This window comes from Canis lupus, chromosome 22 (assembly GCF_011100685.1).
Source record: "Canis lupus familiaris isolate Mischka breed German Shepherd chromosome 22, alternate assembly UU_Cfam_GSD_1.0, whole genome shotgun sequence".
Classification (NCBI taxonomy): Eukaryota; Metazoa; Chordata; class Mammalia; order Carnivora; family Canidae; genus Canis; species Canis lupus.
In genome coordinates this window covers 8,964,124-8,984,083 of record NC_049243.1, presented here as the reverse complement: position 1 = coordinate 8,984,083, position 19,960 = coordinate 8,964,124, and the positions used below count along the sequence as shown (strand labels likewise).

Below are 19,960 nucleotides of genomic sequence, written 5' to 3'. Positions count from 1 at the left end.
ATCATCATTGAGAAAAATACAGTTGAGAATACTTATACAGTTAGATTACTAACCAAAGGTGAGTCTTCATATACAATTAGTCCATCTTTAACAGAAGGCTGAAGAGTAAGGGTTTGTACTGTGGTGTCCCTAAAATTAAACCAAAACATTTTAAAGTTAGTAAGGAAATACAATGACATGAATAAAATTATTCCACATTAAGACTTCTTTTCAAGTTTCTGTTCATCATTCTGCTTTTCGCAAAATAACAACAATAAAACTCCATTCAGCAACAGTAAATACACGTAAAGTAATACAGCAATACAAGATACAAGTAAAAATTACAAGGGCTTGGGAATCCATCTAAGTTTACAGATTATCTAGGTTCTTCTCTTTTTCTTTCTAGGAATTTCCCTTGTGATCACTTCACTCCTCAAAATCACCTCCTGAGGGTGAAGAGGAGAGATTAAAATATATGTTTGCATTACAGAAATAATAGTTTTAATATTTGAAAAGCATTTTGACAGTAAGTTCGGTGATGACTGGTGTGTTGACATCATGGCTAATTAAGGTAACTCTGTGAATTACACATTCTGGCCCAACTTGCCGTCAGTGTGTGCAAAAGCCAGGACTGTCTCACCTCCCTCTCAGAACTGTAGATTTTTTAATAGTAAGGCAATCCATTTCATTTTCTTAAATCTATTTGCAAGTATGTGCCAGACCTTGCTTTAGATCAGGATATTCAAATTTTCAGTAGTGAGCTATGACTTTCTCACATATATGAAGTTCATATCACGTAAGAATATTTTGGCCAAAAATGTAGAAGCTGCAGGTGATAGGTAGGTCTAGATATGCTCAAGGGGACCAATTTTAAATATTCATCTTCTACATATACTCTATCTTTAAAGCAAAAAATCCTACAGCCATTTTGAGCATGTCAAATGGAGAATTAAATTACTTTCAAAATGTGAATAGCATCTTTCTTTTTAAGAATTCAAAGTTGTCTTTTCAAACTACTCTACCACTTATTCAAGTAATATGTGGAGTTACAGTCATATTCTTCTGAGTACCTACTATGTGTGAGGCTTGTGAACCTCAGGGTTTAGTGCTACAATATGTTTCTGAAACTCAGAATGTGAACCTCAGGGTTTAGTGCTACAATATGTTTCTGAAACTTCTCTCCAAATGCTAACATTTATCACAACCTGTTAAATTTCTAAAATGTGTATCTATTAAAAAAAACAATAAATACCATATGACAATCACAAATAAAACAAACTTAAAATGTCTTTCAAGTGAGGTTTTGCTTTAGCAAAACAAATTAATCAAAATCAGTTAATTGCCTTGAGAGGCAATTGTGGAGTAGTGGAAAGACTTTGGAGTCAGACCAATCAAGATTGAGAATCTAGTTGTCACTGTCTCTCAAGGCAATTATCTGATTTTGATTAAATTTGTTGAATAAATGAATGCATGAATAAAATGACAAAGTGCTAAAAGTTAAAAATGGATGCTGAAGCTTATAGCACAACATACAGTATGTGGATTTCCAAATATATTGGACCATGAGCCCCCTCCCCCTTTTTTAATAGAGAATCTGAAACTATAGAAACCACTTTAGTAAATGTTGCGTTAGATTAAGTCTAACTCTCCTCAATGTAAGGAATCTTTTTTTTTATATATAAGATTTTATTTATTTATTCATGGAAGACAGAGAAAGAGAGGCAGAGATATAGGCAGAGGGAGAAGTAGCCTCCAGAGAAGCAGGCTCCATGCAGGGAGCCCAATGTGGGACTCAATTCTGGACTCCAGGATCACGCCCTTAGCTGAAGGCAGGTGTGCTTAACCGCTGAGCCACTGAGGTGTTCCAGGGTGGCTTTTTTTTTTTTTTTTAATTAATCCCAGGAATCTTTTTTTAAATTAATTTATAAGCACATATTAGTACAGTCATGTCAAGAAGTACACTTGGGGTTGACTAGTCAAAGGATGTCCCCATAGTTATGGTTTATGTCCAGCATGGACTCCAGTTGAGTTGAATTTAGAGTGATTGTTATGAGTGACTTCTCCATCAGAGTCCTCATTTACCAGGGCTTGAGCAGATATATTGGCAATACAACTATTAACATTGAAAATTTCAAAAAAAAAACATTGAAAATTTCTAGACTGGACGCCTGGGTGGCTCAGTGGTTGAGTGTCTGCCTTCAGCTCTGGGTGTGATCCTGGGGTGTGGGATCGAGTCCCACATGGGGCTCCTTGTGGGGAGCCTGCTTCTCCCTCTGCCTATGTCTCTGCCGCTCTCTCTCTCTGTGTCTCTCATGGATAAATAAAATCTTAAAAAATAAAATAAAATAAGATTTCTAGACCACCTAACTTCTTTGCACCTAGCTTAAAAGGCTTCTCCTTCTATTTTGACTTAATGGCGATTGGCTTCAGTTAATTCCCTGGAGGTCTGGCCTATTGCCCTTCTTGACCTCTATTCCAAGCTCCCCCCCCCCCCCCCCCCCCCAGATTCTGGCTCTCATGGATCTGATGCTTGTCCTGTGATCTACCGCTTCCTATAGCCCAAGCACTACACTTTACAAAAAATTCAATATTGTTCTTTCATATTGGCTAAAATTCAAATTAAAATGTGTTTGATATAAAGCCTTGAAGATGTTAAGAAACGTGAAAACATATTATGACACTTTATTGATGCTTATCAACTTTTAGTGCAAATAAAATGTTTCTTATTCAATATAATGATATCTAGTCATATACCCATTTTCTGTATTCCTGGGTCTTATAAGTCTCCTATAGGATATACTTTATGTTATCTTCTACTAAAAAGTTAATTTTTAGAGTTTTAAACAAATAAGCACATAGTTTAATTTCACATAGATTCGCTGTTAATATTCTAGCAATACAGAAGGGGGGAGGTGGGTGAGGAAAAGAAAGAGATGTGTTCACACAGATTTTTATAGCAATATAATGAATTTCTCACCTCGTTTGTCACATATTTAATGGGCATCAACATGACACCTTCTAGCATCAAAATGGAAAAAGGAACTCTTATGTCATTGTCAGTGGGAAGGAAATTCAAGCTGAATTCCAATTTTAAAAAGGCAAACATAATTGTTCTATAACACTTGAATTCTGATAGGATACAACTTGCCAAATTAGATTTATCAAAAGACTTCTGTGCTAGAAATAAAAACCCCAGGTTTGACAGAACATGTATAAATCAGATGATTTCCAAAAGGGACTACAAATGAGAATGAATACAAGTGTAAAGCATGGCTTTCAGTGGAGTGAAAAAGAGGAATTTATAGGAAAGTAGTGGTTTTGTTCTGTTCTTTTCATCGATCATCCTATACATCAAAGGAAAAGCAATCGTTAGTAAAATATGTAAAATAATATGCAATTAGAAAAACTGTTCGGCTTATATGATAATAAGTTTCACTGGTTATGTAAGAGTGGAAAATAACCCACGATCTTCTGCATAGTACTTAACACAACAAGAAAAAAGCTTGTTTTTCAAGGTACCTTACAATATTATAAACTTCAAACTTAGTTAAATGATAAGGTAATCATTACTGTCACAAGTAGCATATAGCCAATATAATGATTCTTTTTCAGAAACATTGATTAAAATCATTGCTCTGTATTTAGGAGCATCTTGGATCAAAATATATTAATTAGTTTTCCACACATATAGGCAATAACCCTAAGAGAATATTTTATTTGCTACCATTTTAATTATATTATGATTTTTTTCTTCTCAAGAACAGCTTTGAAATATAAGCTTATAAAAGTTTAAATAGTCAATAATTTCAACAATATTGGGGAGAAGGAAATTTAAAACACACTCAAATCACATTTCCTTAGCCTAAGTTTTAATGAAAAGATGGTTTTCCAGTTATAACTGTTATCCTTAATGTTTGAATTAATTAGAATGTTCAGCTAATTGCTGTCATAAATGTTCTCGCTTCTCACTGTCTTGCAAATTAAAGCTGTCTATCAATTAAAGCCTGTGTAGATAGAGGGGTTACTCAAAGAAATACAATGCTAAACTCTAGTCTTCTTTTAACTCTGTGATTTAAAAATTTTTTAAATTAGAGTTATTAATGTTTTGATAGTGATTTAAAATCATTCCAGATGCAATAAAAGTAATTAGGTTGTATAAAGACCAAGTTTTATCAAAATAAGGAAAAAGAAAATTGGCCTTTAGAGAGCAAGCCGAATCTGTTCTTGGAATTTTGCTTGTAAAGGTACTTAACTAAGCTAATAACTGCTGATTTACTGAGGAGCAAATGATCTCAAAATAGTGATGTTTATTTTGAAAATGATATTTTAGTAAGTTGTGTTTAAACTGGCTTATGATTAGCTTTCTTTTAGAAGAATAGTAGCTAAACATAAGAGTGAAGGAAGAAAGAAGATACCCAAAAGTTTCAAATAGCTAACAAAATTATCTCTAACTTCATAGTTCATTAAATAAAATTGGCTATAGGAATAAACTACTCATTAATATGAGCCAAACATGAGAAAGCAAAGAGAGAATATAGCACATAGGAGGTACTTAAGAAATATTTGCTTAATATTTTTAAAAGAGGGATGATTATGAAAACAGAATTAAATCTTAATTTTTGCCAATAAGAGATAAGCATAACATCACTGATTGAGAAGTAAATGATGCTGAAAGATATTTTCAAGTGAAAAAGAGTTCATGGTATCATCAGGAATATCATTTCCATAGGCTTATTTTAAATAATCAATGAAATAAAGGTAAGGGACACTAATAAGAATTTCTTTTTTTTTAATTTTTTAATTTTTTAATTTTTTAATTTTTATTTTTTTACTAATAAGAATTTCGACCAATAAAACAAAGAGTGGTAATTAGAAACAGTTGATACAAACAAATTTAAAATTTAAACGATGTTTACAAATATTCTGGGCTCTCTTGAATAGTAGCACACCACTTCTCTACCCTTGCCTATAAAAGGCAAATATATTTCTCCATGTTGAGAGAGAAACTTCCCAAGGCCCTCAAACAGAAACAGCCCCTAATATAAGCAGTGCTACCATATAATACAAAAAAAAAGAATGACGCAGCCCGGGGGGCTCGGGGTTTAGCACCGCCTTTGGCCTAGGATCTGACCCTGGAGACCCGGGATCGAGTCCCACGTCAGGCTCCCTGCATGAAGCCTGCTTCTCCCTCTGCCTGTGTCTCTGCCTCTCTCTATTCTTTCATGAGTAAATAAATAAAATCCTTAAAAAAAAAAAAAAGACAAAATTAGCTGTGATTACTGCAGTATTTGTTAAAAACCAGCTCTGGCCTAAATGTGAGTCCTCCAAAATTGGTCAATCACTTAAGCTCTCAAAGCCCAGGATTACTCATTTCTACAGAGGGAATTAGAATATATGAAGAATGTAGTAAAAATAAAAAGCCAGGAAGTTAAAAATGGAGAGAGAAATGGTATTATTATATGTGCTTTGAATGCTTTGAGGAAAAAGTCCTTTTAATAAGATAAGCAAAATATCATTTCTGCCAAAGTGATTGAAAAGACTCCAGTTCTTAAAATAGCTGTTTGGGAGGACTAACAGTTTATTTAGTAGTCAATCACTCATCAGTAATGTGTCCAGATGCAAAAAATCCTAACAAACCATAAAAGAAAGGAAGACATTAGGGAGATAATATTTATGGAAGGAAATCTACTGTGATGCAACACTTCTTTGCTCTTCAAGGGTAGGTTCACTGGGAACAGCAGGTAGAAAACAGCCACAGTAAAGTAATATACAATGGAAGCTAAACATTTCAAAATATGCTTCATTTTCAAAATCTACTTCCCTCCTCACATCTCCTAGCACTATATTAACACTTATTTAAAAAGAAATTCCTCCAATGTGCAAAAGCCATGCTGATAATCACATCTTTTAACAAAATCTGAAAGTTTTGAGCTGTCCAGCCTTTAAAAATAAATCTATGAATATGATATATTTAAAAATTGGATCTTTGGTCTTTACTCTGAAAACTAGCTTTCTGACTTGGTGAATTTTAGGAACTCAGAATGATCTAGTTTCTTTGTGGGAACTTAATTTCCCCTTTTCCAGCCCCAAAAGAAAAAGTTATACAGGTCCCTTATTTCCCTTTCCCCTGACATTAAACAATGCATTTTCTAATCAGTTTTTAAAAAGGAATAGAAGAACAAGATGCAGATTCAATTGCAAAACTGAGTGGGCAAGGATGCACACTGTGTCCACTGGATAAATCTTTATCAGAAAATAATGAGTAATTTATATTTTTTAAAGGCTTCAGTAATTGGATAACAACATAAAAGTGTGATAGTCAGAAATTAATAAATGAATACCTTTTCATACCAGGATATTACCTAATCTCTCATTCAGTAAACATGTATTGAATATTTTACTAATGGGCATTGCTTTAGATGTTAAAGTATCTATGAACAAAACAGGTGGAGACTCTTTCCCTTGAGGGGTTTAAATTCATAATATATTTAAGTGAACTTAACTCACCATACTAATTAATAATGTACCATCTTTGGTACAGTATGAACTCAATCTTGCATGAGATTAAATATCGAAAGATATTTTACCAGAAGCAATTCAAAATAAAACTGAAATACCTATTTTTGATCTCTAAGACAAATGAGAAAAAGCCTGCTGCTACTGAAGTCCATCAAAAGACTGAAGTCCACCAGTTCTCCAAGATGCTGGCTCGGCAGGTGTCTCATGGTTAATTACCCTAAACACATTCTCTGTGTGATACTTAGTGCCTAAAACTCACTATGTAAGTGCATTGTTTATATATCACAATATTATTCAGTATACCATAATCTTGAATTATTTTATTCTCATTTCTGGCTGTTCATCAACTTCAAAAAACTCACAATGCTTGGTGTTAAATTTATGACTTCAATGACTCAGGTCAAATAGAAAATAGTATGTAAATAAGCATATATTTGGAGAACTCTTAAAGGGTTTTTTTTTTTTAAGTTTCTGTAATGTACCTATTTTATTTAAATTTTTTATGATTGACTTTATTTATTTATTTATTTATTTATTTATTTATTTATTTATTTATTTATGATAGTCACACAGAGAGAGAGAGAGAGAGGCAGAGACACAGGCAGAGGGAGAAGCAGGCTCCATGCACCGGGAGCCCGACATGGGATTCGATCCCGGGTCTCCAGGATTGCGCCCTGAGCCAAAGGCAGGCGCTAAACCGCTGCGCCACCCAGGGATCCCTATGATAGATTTTCTTAAGGAAAATCATTTCAGCCTTACCCACTTTCCTGTGTTATTTTATTTTATGTTTTTTAAAGATTTATTTATCATTTGAGAGAGAAGGAGTGTGCATGCATGTGCATGGGAGAGAGCAGTGTGAAGCAGACTTCACACTGAACGCAGGGCCCAACAGTGTAAGAACACACTGGGGCTTGTTCTTACCGCCCTGAGGTCATGATCTGAACTGAAACCAAGAGTCAGATGCTGAGGGATTATACCACCAGGAGCTGTTCAAGGTCATTTTAATGGCAGAGAAGGAACAAATATTTCTAACAACTTAAAGGCCAGAGGACAGGAGCAGAGCTCTAAGCACATTTCCTTGTCATCTTATGTTTCATCTTAAAATTTGATGGGGATTTTGAATGCTACTCTATAACAAATCCAGTAGTTTCAATACAAAAACTGGATCAGTCACCACGAGAGAAACAGCAAGGAAACCTGAGCCGACACCTGCAGGACACTGGGTTGAGCTGAAGACAGCTGACACTGCAGAGCAAGTTCAGCCTCTGGCCACTTTTGCTCTTCTGGTATCTATCTTATTTCTTAAATCCAAATTTAAATAAATGAGCAGTCATAAATGGCAATCATGTGTCCACTGCTTTATGAACTCTGTCAGGATAATCACTGTGGAGGGCCTCCAGAATGATGCCATAAAGACAGTCCCAACACTTTCTGACTCATGCTGGTGGGCATTCCGACAGCTCACCTTTTCAGATATCAAGCAGCTTGTGTCTTGTTGGGACTTGAAAAGTTTTCTCATCTGCTGGGCAATCTCTTTTACTCTAACAGGATGAGTATGAGACTGTGGTTCATTTGTCCTGTTCTCTCATTTGAATTTAGGTATTATGGCCATTTATTTAAGGTTAGTCAAGAGATCTCCAAAACCACACCAAAAAAAGGAAAAAAGTACTTAATTCATAGATAAAACTTACAAAAAAAAAAAAAAAAGGCGTGTTTGTAAGAGGCAAAAGACGAGAAAGAGGCTGCTATCCATCAATGATACTCAAAAGTCAGCTTCTCTGTGAGGCCTTCTTTGGTCAGCCTATTCAAAACTGTAGGTAAGTCCAGCTCCTCCTCTGCTTTATTTTTCCCCATGGCACTTACCATCTGATGTACCATGCATTCTAATTATTTTGTTCTTACTCTCTCTCACTCTCTGTCTCTCCCTCTATCTCACCAGCAACTAGAATATAAACATAAAGCTGGGGTTTTTAACTCTTTTGTTCCTGATGTCATCACTCATGCTAGAGAAGTGACCAGCATATAATAGATGTTCGATAATGTTTGTTGAAATGGATGCATGCCACTCAGCTATTTGAGTCACACACTCTAAGGCTATAATGAATTATTGGCAGTGTTTTATGCACTGTGTGAATTGTGTACATTTTTTTAAATGTTTTCTTATTTTTTTTTAAAGATTCCATTTATTTATTCATGAGAGACATGGAGAGAGAGAGAGGCAGAGACACAGGCAGAGGGAGAAGTAGGCTCCATGCAGGGAGCCCGATGTGGGACTCGATCCTGGGTCTTCAGGATCAGGCCCTGGGCTGAAGGCGGCGCTAAACCGCTGTGCCACCTGGGCTGCCCAATTGTGTACACTTTTTGCTGAAAAGTTTTTCTTCCCTCTCCTCTGGCAAACTATCCAGCTCAGCTGAATGCTCAGCTCGAATGCTGGCCCCTCTGTAAAGTGTTACTTCTTTCTCATTTCTATCCTAATTGAACTAATTGTTTGATAGATAGTATTTTACACTTAAGAACTTTTTAGTTGCTCATATGACTGTCCTTGACTGTGAGGACAATGCATACCATCTACACACAAGGGGGTATCAGCTACATATCTAGTGCCTATCACTGTGCCTCATACCTTTTAGGCATGCAATAAATGTGTGCCCAAAGAAAGGATGAATGCATGAGTGTATTAAACAAATATTATATACTACCAACATGTAAGGCAGATAATTAGGGATGATGGATTATAAAAGATCAGAGATCCTGTTCTCAAGAAGCACACATGATAAACAGACATAAAACAAATATAATTCATGTCAGGGGGTGATAAGGTCAATAACAGAAATTAAAGTTCAGTGGGAACACAGAGGAGAAGGCAATTAATTCTGACTAAAGAAACAATTAAAACAATTAAATATTGTTTTAATTGGCAGGTATGGATAGAAAAATGCTTGTAGGCAGAGGAACAGACAAACACATGTAGAAATTAGGAGATATAAGAGAAATTTTGGGGAACACTGATATAGTTGCATGGAGGGGAACAGAGCTGGCCAGGTGAGGTGAGCCAGTGTTCAGTCTTCTTAAATGTCATGTCCAAGAGTTTAACTTTCATTTCATGGAAATGAAGGATCTGTTCATTTGAGAGAGAAGACTAATGGGATGTCTCAAAGATGGATGGGAAAGAAGAGACACTGCATTTATTCATTTGGATAACAAATGTTTATCAAACATCCACCACGTTCCAGACATCATGCTGGAAGGAGGCAGTTCAAAGACATATCCTTACCCTTAGGGAGACCTCACTGATCAACAGGGAAGACAGAGATGGGAACATGTAATTGTGATAATGAATGACATGCACAATAGCAGAGACTGTTCTAGGTCAGTGGTTCTGAATATACTATCAACAAAAGTTTTTTTCTGGGAAGATATATTCTAAAATATCTAAAAACAGTAACAAAAACTGAACTACGATGAAAAACGGTAACTTAAAAATGTTTTAGATTTTATTTGTTAATAATACAAAAAACTTTTGTTCTCATTAAATATTAAAGAAGGATATTTTGGGGAGAACAATGTGATTGATATACTTTAGTATTTGTGTGAAGCAATGGTTTAGTCCTAAATTCAGTTTGAGACCTGTTAATGGCTATTATAGCTAAAAAAGAACTCACAAAGAGATGGAGATCCAAACAGAAATGCAACAATGTCTGTACCCCCTATGACACAACATGTATTTTTCATTCTCATTTATCAGACTATAAACGATCTCATTCCAACCAGGCTTGGGAATTTCCATCTCTCCTGATGTCTATCAATGGCTTTGCAAGCTAATCAGTGGAACATTTTTATTTTGAAAAAATAGGTTCAAAACTCACCAAAACTCTTCATTTATAAGATTTTTAAACACGTTAGGAAATTGTATTTGAAATTGTTTTAGTGTGGAGATGAGACACTTTAGGGATACATGATCTATTTCTATATCTCAGTACTTCTGACACCAAATATGTGGGTTTTTCACACCTAACTGTTCTCTAATTCTCTGAAGACACTAAATGGGTGTCTACAAGGTAATTCAATTATGCCACTATGTGGCGGAGCAAGCACAGACCCCACTGGTCAAGGGCTCAGTTTTGCAAGAATGCCCCCACTTCAGACACACAATTCCAAGTCCTGTCTATACTTTCGACAGAACAGCTATAAGTCAGGATTTCCCAGGACCCTCTTCTCAGGTTCCATAATTTGCTAGAACAGCTCTCAGGAAGGTACTTTACTTACTACACCTGATTTATTATAAAGGATGCAATTTAGGAATAGCCAGATGGAAGAGATACATGAGGCAAGTGATGGGGAAAAGGAGGAATGTGCATAGGGCTTCCATGCCCTCTCTAGGCACACCACCTTCCTAGCACTTCAATGTGTTCACTAACCCGGAAGCTCACCAAACTCCACTGCTGAGGATTTTTATAGCGGTTCCATTAAGGAGACATGAGTGATCAAATTACCGGCCATTGATTAACTTCAGTGCCTCTCCTCTCCTCTCCTAGAGGTAGAGGGGTGGAATTGAAAGTTCCAATCCTCTAATCACAGGGTTGGTTCCTATGGCAACAGGATCCCAGTGGAAGCTAACCAGGAGCCCAAGAGTTACCTTATTGCATGTGAAAAGACTCAGCTCACTCCTGAGATTACAGTCTTTTCTTTTTTTTTAAAGAATTTATCTATTTAATTCATGAGAGATGGGGCGGGGGGGAGGGAGGAGCGTGGCAGAGACATTGGCAGAGGGAGAAGCAGGCTCCTCAAGGAAAGCCTGATGTGGGACTCTGGGATCACGCCCTGAGCCAAAGGCAGATGCTCAACCACTGAGCCACCCAGGTGTCCCTTAGATTACAGAGTCTTAAAACTGGGGAAGAAGATCAATGTTATAACAAAAAGATATCTTATTACTTAAAAAATTACAAGAGTTTTAGATGCTCCTGTGCCAGGGATGGGGAATGAAGACCAAGCATTTATTTCTTATTCTATCACAACATCACAGGGTAAAATATATTATTTTCAGCAATAAAAAGGTCTAACACATATAAACTATATATTTATAGTTATAAACACCTGACTTAAAAATGCTCTCTTCAGAGAAAATCTTTTTTTGAGAGAGAGAAAGAGAGAGAGAAAGCAGGGAAAGGAGGGTCAGAGTGAGAGTGAGAGAGAGAATTCTAAGCAGGCTCCACAGTCAGCATACAGAGCAATGTAGGGTTCCAACTCAGGACCCTGGGAACATGACCTGAGCTGAAATCAAGAGGCAGACGGCTTAACCAACTGAGCCACCCAGATGCCCCGAAAATTTTAAGTAGTTATTTTCTACTTTAATGCTAAAGCATGATTTTACCTTGAAGGATCCAATTAAATGCTTTCTTAATTCTTAAAATATTTGTTATGGGGCATCTCTCTGACAGTTATTGAACAGACATCAACAAATTGTGACCTCCTGACTTTGTAAAAGATAAATGTCTTTTAATTTGTAGGTTTGACACATCTTTTGAATACTTTACAATAAGATTACAAGTGAGACTGTAGTGTAAAAAGGTTTTTGTGGCTAGTTCCCATCTCATTACAAAATATTGAAATAATTCTCATTTTATATTAAAAGTCTTGGTTTTATATGCCACTTCAAACTGGTGACATCCTGTAACACTTTGTGCAAGTCTACTTTCAACTTCTTTGTAGCAGTGCTTTGTTTTGAATCATTATGAAGAGAATACTATTCATGTGTGGTGAACTCCATAATCTTACTCCAGAGACTTTTTTTCTCTTTTCAATCAAATCAGATGCACATTCTGATGGTTTAACCTACATAATTTTCTGCCAATTTTAGTTCATTTATATTTATATCATTAATACTACTTTCAAACCGGAGTTATTTTTCAAGAATGTTTTAAACCAGTGTCTATTATGCGAAGGCCAGCTTAGCTAAAACTAGGTTAAGTAAGACTTTCCAGGCAGAGTTGGTGAGAAAGGGCATTCTAGGTGTAAAAAGCTGCATGTGGCAAGTTATGGAGTCATGAGTATGCACGTGATACTTGAGAATCATAAGCCGTTCATATGGTGTAAGAATTAGTATGCGGGAGAAAAGGGTAGAGGTAAGACCAGTGAGGGGGCTCAAACTGGATGCTGCTGGCAGCAGGAGGCATCAGAGGGTTCTGAGCAAGACAGTAAGTGATCAACTTTATTGGTTGGAACAACATGAAGCATGAGAAAGACAGACGGGAGGCTGAGCTCTTAGCCAAGGGACTGCCACGATAATCTTGGCAAGAGAAGATGAGGAATGGCCCAGAGGAGGAGGCAGAGAGATACTTTATCTATTACAAGGAAGGAATTGAGAGGACTTGGTTACAACTCTGGAGTGCTTGAAAAGAAACTAATGCCAATAGTCCAGGCACGGCCAGTGGGAAAGGAAAAGAGGAGGATATTTTGGTGACCTTAAGAAACAAAAACGAGATTTCATAATGATTGGGTGTCAAGATGAAGGACAGGGAAAGATACAAGGTACACAGTTTACAGGCCAGGTGACTGGATACAGAATTCCATAAGCGCAGAGAGAAAACATCTCTTCTTTCCTTTACCAATCATATAATTAACAGTGCCTTACTAATACCTGCCATGCACCAGGTATAGAAAGGGGGCTGGAGGACATCAACAAAGTAGAAGTTGGTATGAAGAGATGGATATTTTGGATTTGAAATGCCCCAGAGACACCTATGAGGATATTTTTAAAAGAAAAATGCAGGTCTAAAGCTAAGAAAAGAAGGGGCGGGAGATGTGGCACTCACCTATATATGGATAGACGATAGTACAGACTTATAGAGAGGACATTTAATTTTAACTGGCTCCCTACCACATACCAGGTGCTGTCCTATTACATGTGACATATGTCATTTAATCCTTATAATAACTCTGATAAAATTTGGGCTCAAAGAGGTTACCCAAACTCATGCTTTCTTTGTAAAATGTGAGGCTTCTTTTTAAAAATGTGAGGACACCTGCATGGTGCAGTTGGTTGAGCATCCGACTCTCGGTTTCAGCTTAGGTCGTGATCTCATGGTAGTGAGACTGAGCCCTGTGTTGGGCTGGATTGGATCCATGCTCAGTGCAGAGTCTGCTTGAGATTCTCTCTCCCTCTCCATCTGCCCTTCCCACTTTCTCTCTAATAAATAAATAAATATTTTTTAAAATGTGAAGCTTCCATTTTATTTTAGCCCAGTTTTATAATAAATGATTTATAATTTCTGACACAAGGTATCCTAAAAACCATACCTTAAAACATATTAAAGTGCTGATTATCCCATTACTGCCATCTAACCAGTTATGAACAGAAACCAGTAAAAAGTGTTAGTAACCCTCTTCAAGTAACACACCATCAGAATTGAAGTCCTGAGTGGTAAATGATATTCAATTATATACAACTGCCACTGAGAGTTAAAAAAAAAAAGCCTTATATTCCGAATGTGTGTATATAAAAGACACCTTTGTTGCTACAAAGTGCAACACTTGTAGTCCTGTTCCTTGCTTTATTCAGTTTCACTTGGGTGCAGGCTCAGACTTGGTCAGTTCCTGATTTCCTATTCTAATCAAGGAATGAGACGGATGATACCCTGCTCTTGCTCAAAGAGGTTATAAATCTCATATTTGGGGATTTATAACAAGTTGCATATACTTTCTGCTTCTGTGCCCTCTATTTTTAAACAAAGATTTTATTTATTTGAGAGAGAGAGCGAGCATGAGCAGGAGGGGTAGAGAGAGAAGCAGACTCCCCACTAAGCAGGTAGCCCGATGTGGGGATCTAAGGACCCTGGGATCAATCCTGAGCCAAAGGGAGACACTTAACTGACTGAGCCATCCAGGTGCCCTGTGTCCTCCATTTTTCTGATTATCACACCAAAATTCCCCCTTAGTACCAGTATCCCTGGTAACCCTATTTCCTTTCATCCTATTCCCCTGGGTCAGATCCTAGCTAGACCTGGTAACTTGGGCTGCTGGCGGAACCCTTATTCCAACCTATCACTAGCCTCACCACCTTCTCTCTAGTCACTGTCACCTGTAATCGTTTATGGATTCATTTTGCACTGGGTGAATTCATCCACTGAGTCTCCAGAACACACAAAACTACAAAATGCTAGGATGTCTTGCTGCAAATCCCACCACAATCACGAAGATGGTCATTGCTGCCAAACATCCATTTTCGTCTTATCACGTTAGCCTTTAAAACACTTTCACATAATTTCCATTATAGCATTGATACTTCCTGTTTACTGTATTATTTACTTACTTATTGCATATTTCCTCATCATCACCAGAAACAAAGCTTCATGACAGCAATGACCTTGTCTGTCTTGTTCATTGCTATATTCTTCAAGGCCTACAACAATGCCGGAGACTGCACTTTCCCCTCAGTAAAGGTTCCCTGTAGGATATGTCCGTTGGTGTCCTACACAGATCTCCTTTACCACCAAATGCACCTAGCCCCCAGCTACTGTAGCAATGAATTCTGAAAGCACGTAGCCATGCCCCTTCTCCAAAGAACTGCCCCACCAGTGGGGAGCTACTCTGCCCAGAAATGCCTGGGAGGTTAGAGGTTCCCCCTTATGCTCTCCTTGGGGGCAGCCCATAACCAATGACTTCTTGAGATGAGGGCAAAACAGCCTAGCCCTCTTGCTTCCAGATGGGCTAACTGGGAGCTCCATTCATGCTCCAGAGCTCTCTGTGAGGAGGCTGAGGCCAGACCTCAACCCAAACCATCTCTTTTCCATAGCCGTATCCTAACTCCTTTGCCAACCTGCAAGTTTTACTTCAAAGCACTCCCCCTAAAATTACTTACGCAAACATTTCCATCTCTGGCTTTGCTTCTAGAATACCCATCCTAGATATTTTTGACTGTTGAATGAATGAATGATGCAAAAATGTAGAAATAATTCTTAGATTTTTCTAGCAATGTTCTGAACTCTTCCTGTACAAAATATTACAGATATATCACAGTTAATAGAAAGTACTTAACGGGAGTTGTGAGCTGAGCAATCCTATTAGGACACAAATGTATTTACTTAATCTAGGCACCTCATGCTATCTCTGTCTGCTTTTGTTGTCACTGCTGCCATCATCTGAAGAGTCTGGCCACAGCAATATCTGCCTCGCTTACAAGGACTAGCACTTTCTAAAGCCTTTTAGATTTTAATAAATAAAAAGACTGTGGAAAAATATAGGGCACTGGTCCAAGCTACTTTTTCACTCTCTCTGCTTACCTAAGGGTGCTGTAAGAAATTGGCCACTCATACTCACTGGAGAGATCAATAAAGAGAAGAACAGATATAAGTGGTTAGGATGCAATGTTAAGCCTGTTCAGATAATCTGATATTGAAACAATTGTAAGCCTGAATTTATTTTTTATTACAACTGATGACTGAAAGCTTTTTAAATCTCTTCCCCATCAGAGTATCCCTAATTTTATAATAGAAGTCAGTGTGAGAAAGTAATTCTCTTAACAAAAATGTGTTTTACAAGTTAAAAATCCACAAAGGTTTGGAAGACTGTAAATTAAATTTACATTAGTGATGGGCTTGAAGAAGAGGAGATGAGATTGGGGTGGTGGTTGAAGGGGACTTTAGCTATAATTACAACATTTTATTTCTGTAAAAGGAAGAGTAGAATCAAATTTGAGGAAAATATTAACAGTTGTTAAGTCTCAGTGATAAATTTGGGTATGTATCATATCATTCTATTTCCATTTCTTGGATTTTTAAAGTTTTCCCTCAATCTAAAAAAGTACATAACACTTGAAAGGAATGTGGCTGTTCCCTAATGGCAAGGGATACGGCAAAACTAAGACAAAATGCATAGGGCATCAGTGGTTCTCAAGCTTGTTTTTAGCTTGTGACTTAGGAAGTAAAAATGAAAAATCTTCCTTGTTTCCAGTCTTCTCTTCCAAAACAGCCTACAGCATGCTGGGTGCTGGTACTACTAGTGTCAGGGGTCTGTGCACAGCTCTGAATCAGCAACCTCTATAACCCTCAACCTGTGGATGGAGTGCCGAGAGAGCTGAAGCAGCGTCGGCCTGGGAGGGACATCACCTAAAAGGCTAAATTAATTTGGTTTATGTTTTTATGAATTACCTGGGTGACAGTTGATGATATACCTCAGGGGAGAAAAAGTAAGTTTAATAATCTGGAAAACTGATCAAGGAAACAAAAAAATGAAATTTTATATTACTACCGAAAGATGGAAATATATGGGGTAATTGGCCAAAGGAAAGACCTTGGGGTCAAGTTGAGCAAGGATTAGAAATAGGATGCTAGAATTTTTAAAAGTCAAGCTATTATACATGGACTGAGGTCTAGAAAGTAAGACTTGTTTGACAGTCTTACCACACGGCTGGTGCTTTAGTGAGGAACTGATTAAGGTTCTATCATCATGAAAATACTATTTGATCAACACGACAAAGTTAAGATGCAAGGCGGTGCAGTGTTTAGAGCAGAGGGCTGATGCCAGGTTGTGAGAAACCAGCTTTGTAACCTCAGCCAAGTTACTTAACTTCTCTGTGCCTCATTGTCCTCACCCGTAAAGCAGAGAGGGGAACAGTACTGATCTCACAGATTTGTAGAGAGCAGCAATGAGTTACACTTTGAATCCAGCTTAGAACAATGCCCAGTTCAGAGCAGCTGCCGTGTACATGTTTGTTAAATAGGGAAATAAAAATACATGGAAATTTAAATGGATTTGAAGATCATCCAGAAAAGAGTAAAAAATTATTGCAAACTTGAAGATTTATGTGGAAAGGTTAGAGGGACTGGAATAATTCCTTTAGTGCAAAAGAGGCAGCAGAAGGCATCATTAGTGGGAAAACTGCTGTCCAACGGCTGATAAAATTGTTTCTAAAATAGCTTTTCAAATTCCTAATGGGTAAGATGAGACAGGACTATCTCAGGGGTTTTGCGCAGCAGCTGACATGTGACGTGTCTCTAGTTCTCTGACGCTATCAGTGCTAAGGATGTTTTGATGGCTCAGTAATCATTTTTTCTATGAGACTTAGAAAAGCTTTTAGTTTTTCTATTTTCTGTCAATACAACCATTTTCCCTCTGGGACTTTGTGAATTTCCACATTATACTGTCACGTTCAGTTTTCGTCAGCATGAGGAAAAGTCTTGTACGTTGAATTATGCGGTGCCCATATCTCCCTCTTGGCAACAACCCTTGCATCTATGCACAAACATCCTATGTTATACCAAGCTGCCTCTGGCTTCCTGGGTTTTAGATAGTATGTTGCCAATAACCCTAATGTCCTGTTCTCTGTTCTATACTTAGAAAACTTCTGCTTATCCCTTGACACCGTTTGAGTGCCACCTTTTCCAGATACCTTCACCACATCACATGCACATACTCAAAGTTGGGCAGCCTTCCTACAGAGCCTGCACATGCTTCTTTCATAGCTTACATACAACATCATATTGTAAAGTTGTCGTCTCACCCCCAGACAAGCAAGCAAGGTCCTCTAGGTGATGATTGGGATCATCATCTACACATCATCAGTGCCTTAAAAGCCACTGACAAACAGTAGGAATCTAATACATACAAATTAGATAAAAGAATTAACAAATAATGAATAAGCTAGACTCTGGCCCTCAAAAAGTTCCTACTTAGATGGAGAGGTATGACTGGGGAAAGTGGAGAGGATGCAAATGAGATGTAGAAATTGAATATAATGCAAATCAGAGTGAGATAAGAAAGTGGGGTATGTGGGAAGAAACTAATTAGTTTGCCTACATATCTAAGTGCCTAAAATATGGCAGACACTGATTGATTTTTTCCACACATTCTCATTTAATTTTCACAACCATCATGCCAAGTATTTTTATTTCAATTTGGTAAGTAAGGAAATGAGGACTTGAGAAGTTCAAGGCCACCAAAAAGTTAATGGCAAGGACATGGCTTGTTCTCTAAAACCCATTTTCTTTCTTTCAAAATGGTTCACATTTAGTCCTATGGAGTTTCAGAAGAGGGAAAAGTTATACTCAGAATCACAAATCAGAAAAGCTTCCATGTAGAGGTAAAAATGGACCAAATCTTGAAGGATTAAGAGGGAAACAGAGTACATTTCAGATGGAGGAATAAAGACAGGTATAGATACAAGTCCAAAATTGGTGAGTAGGACATGGAATGGCATAGTCTGGAATAAGTTGAGCATACGTGTGGAAAATCCCACTAAAGAGAAAGTTTGGACTAAACAAGGAACCTGGGAACTCTATATTCACAATGGGCACCACTATTAGAAAGTAACCAATCAAGAGCATACAGGTCATACTACTGATTGGATCTGTGCTGTCATCTTCATATATGAAGGGTAGCAAATGAAAACATTAACTGGTAAAATAAATATTTCAAAGCTCTAAGATAATAATTCTTCCATATAGAAGTGTCCTTTTGTCCACAGATGAAATATAGCTATAGAAGTTGACATATCAAATACCCTCTTTAACGTCAAAGTAACATAACAGTGTGGAAAAACAAATAAATAGATGTACTTCACAAATATGAACTATGTAGTCTCTTCTGTTTGTAATATATGCCATAAAAGTAATTATATATATTAATCTTTTAAATTATATAAATCATACACAGGACATCTTGATTTTAACTGAAGACATGAATTAAATTATGTTTCACGTATGAGATCTGAACATTAAAACATAAGATGGTAATACTTAAAAAATACACTGGCTGTATGTTTTATTCATGTATGTTTGGTTATGGTTTTACTTATCAAGATTTTGTTTTGAGTGGCCCAAACTGGTTTTGTTGGAATGACATCTGTAATTTATACTGAATATGACTGATTATTTAGATGGTAACATCACAAATCCATTAAAAGGAATCTAAAATAAACAAAGTAAAGATGCTAAGTAGGACACCCATAGATCAGAGAAGTCCAGAACATTTTATTGGACTACTATTTTTAGGTCTTTTAAAACACGTTTTTCTTGAAGCAATTTTATGACCTTAAACTTTACGGCAAATATAGCCCTAAAGCTGTATATAATGAAAAACTCCTCACATTGAAATTAGTGAGAATACCGTTTAGTGAAAATCCTTTAATATTATATATTTTAAGTAGAAACAGAGAGTTTTTACTTCCAACTTCATAGTAAGTATCAAATATTGCCAAAAGGTCCTGGGTCCCTGTTATAATGAGTAGAAATTTGTAATACATCATCAATTATGTAGCAATGGGTGCTATAAACAAAAATAATACAAATGTTAGGCTTCGAAATTTTATTACATCTTGAATTTAGAAAGTTTTTCATAGATAACACATTTATACACTTATGTGGGCAATGTCAGAATTACCACGGAATATAAATAAGCAGCACAGTATTCTTTACTATATATGGATCATTTGTTACCTTAAGACAAAAGGTTGGTATAAAAGACATTG

The 19,960-nt window shown here is 36.8% G+C and overlaps 1 protein-coding gene across 2 annotated transcripts in view; it reads right to left on the bottom strand.

The window, feature by feature from the left end:
* Nucleotides 1-19,960, bottom strand: part of VWA8 (von Willebrand factor A domain containing 8) — a 353,871-nt gene that overhangs the window by 149,844 nt on the left and 184,067 nt on the right. For both annotated transcript variants that reach the window (XR_005376290.1, XM_038569648.1), the window contains exon 22: nt 54-129. Coding sequence is in view for 1 of the 2 variants with exons in the window: in XM_038569648.1 (XP_038425576.1) it covers nt 54-129 (76 nt within the window). In the remaining variant the exon portion in view is untranslated. The remainder of the gene's footprint in view (nt 1-53; nt 130-19,960) is intronic.